Source organism: Chaetura pelagica, unplaced genomic scaffold (genome assembly GCF_000747805.2).
Source record: "Chaetura pelagica isolate M959 unplaced genomic scaffold, ChaPel_1.0 scaffold38, whole genome shotgun sequence".
Classification (NCBI taxonomy): domain Eukaryota; kingdom Metazoa; phylum Chordata; class Aves; order Apodiformes; family Apodidae; genus Chaetura; species Chaetura pelagica.
In genome coordinates, this window is record NW_009954181.1 from 1378829 (window position 1) to 1380400 (window position 1572).

The following is a 1572-nucleotide window of genomic DNA, read 5'->3' on the forward strand; positions in this document are numbered from 1 at the left end:
GTCCCTTCCAACCCCTAGGATTCTATGATTCTATGATCCCGGGCTGAGCCGTGGCCGGGACCCGGCGCATCCCCCCCGGTGCCACCCCCCAGACTCACCGGCATATTCCGGGTCGACGTGGGGAGGGTAAAACCCAAACTTGATGAAGATGGGGATGGGGACACCGAACTTGAACCACTCCACCACATAGGGAGGGGGCTGCCCCGTCAGCGGGTGGATCACGTCGCATCCCAGGATCACGCTCTCGCCAGCGCGAGCGGTCACGAACTCGGGCTCCTCCCTCGAGCCAAGGGCACCTGCAAGGGGGCAGAGCAAGAAACTCTGGCTGATCCCACCACCAGACCCTGGCATCACTGATTACCAGACAACCAGGACCCCCAGGAGAACCACAGTGGAGTCCAGGACCCCCAGGAGAACCAGAGCAGAGACCAGGACCCCAAGGAGAACCGCAGTGGAGACCAGGACCCCCAGGAGAACCACAGTGGAGACCAGGACCCCCAGGAGAACCACAGCGGAGACCAGGACCCCCAGGAGAACCACAGCAGAGACCAGGACCCCCAGGAGAATCACAGTGGAGACCAGGACCCCCAGGAGAACAACAGCAGAGACCAGGACCCCCAGGAGAATCACAGTGGAGACCAGGACCATCCCCAGCAGCCCGGTTCCTACAAGGGCAGTGCCTGGGTCTCTCCCCTGCCCTTAAACCAAAGGGGGTTCCCCAAACCCCTCCACCAAGCTCCAGGGCCACCACAGGACTCAAGACAGTGACCATCAAGCACTTCATGCTCTGGGATGGCTTTCCACCCCTTGCACTGGGGCAAGGGTGGTGCCCAGTAACATGTCGGGGTTTTGGGGACCCCCTGCCCTCTCCACAGAGGCCACGGAGCACACCGAGTGCTGCTCCCCACCCAGCAGCACCATCAGGGCTGCCCCATGGGCGGGAAAAGGCTCCTTTGACACCCCCACTTGTGCCCCCACATCCTCCAGCACGCAAGGACCACCAAGCCCCAGCTCCAGTGTGCCAGCTGGGGGATCCAGCTTTCCCACAGGAGCTGTCCCAGGGCGGGTTGAGCCTTTGGAGCAAAGGCTCCAGACAAACCTTCCTGTCCTCAGGCATCCCCAAGAGAGCCCCAAACCAGAAACCCGGCTGCGACCTGCACATCGAGTCTGGCACCCTGCTCCTCCCCTGGGAGGGGAGGGGGGTAATTAAGCAGGGTTTTGGCGTCAGCCTGAAACGAAGGCTGCACCCCGCCGTGCCTCCCTGCTCCCCTGCAGCCTGGTGTCATCCTGCTCCCACCAGCAGAGCTGCATCCTCAGCACAGCCTGCAGAGAGGGAGAGGAGGGAAAACCCAGCGCTGGAGAGGGAGAAGCCAAGGGCAGGGGGGGCAGGGAGGGTGTCCCCCAAAACTGCAGGCACATCGCTCAACCCCACACCATGGAAGTGTGTTGTGTGTCCCCCCCTGTTTTTTTCCCCCTGGCAGATGCAGCCAGTGGGGGCTGCTCGGGGAGGGGTGCTGGGAGAGGGGTGCTGGGGGAGAGATGCTGGGGGAGGGAGGCTGGGGGAGGGATGCT

General features: G+C 63.3%; 1 protein-coding gene across 1 annotated transcript in view; it reads right to left on the reverse strand.

Moving 5' to 3' along the window:
- Positions 1 to 1572, reverse strand: part of IGSF9B (immunoglobulin superfamily, member 9B) — a 105450-nt gene that overhangs the window by 38713 nt on the left and 65165 nt on the right. Inside the window, exon 2 of the mRNA XM_010002891.1 lies at positions 99 to 296. Within this exon, the coding sequence (XP_010001193.1) occupies positions 99 to 296 (198 nt within the window). The remainder of the gene's footprint in view (positions 1 to 98; positions 297 to 1572) is intronic.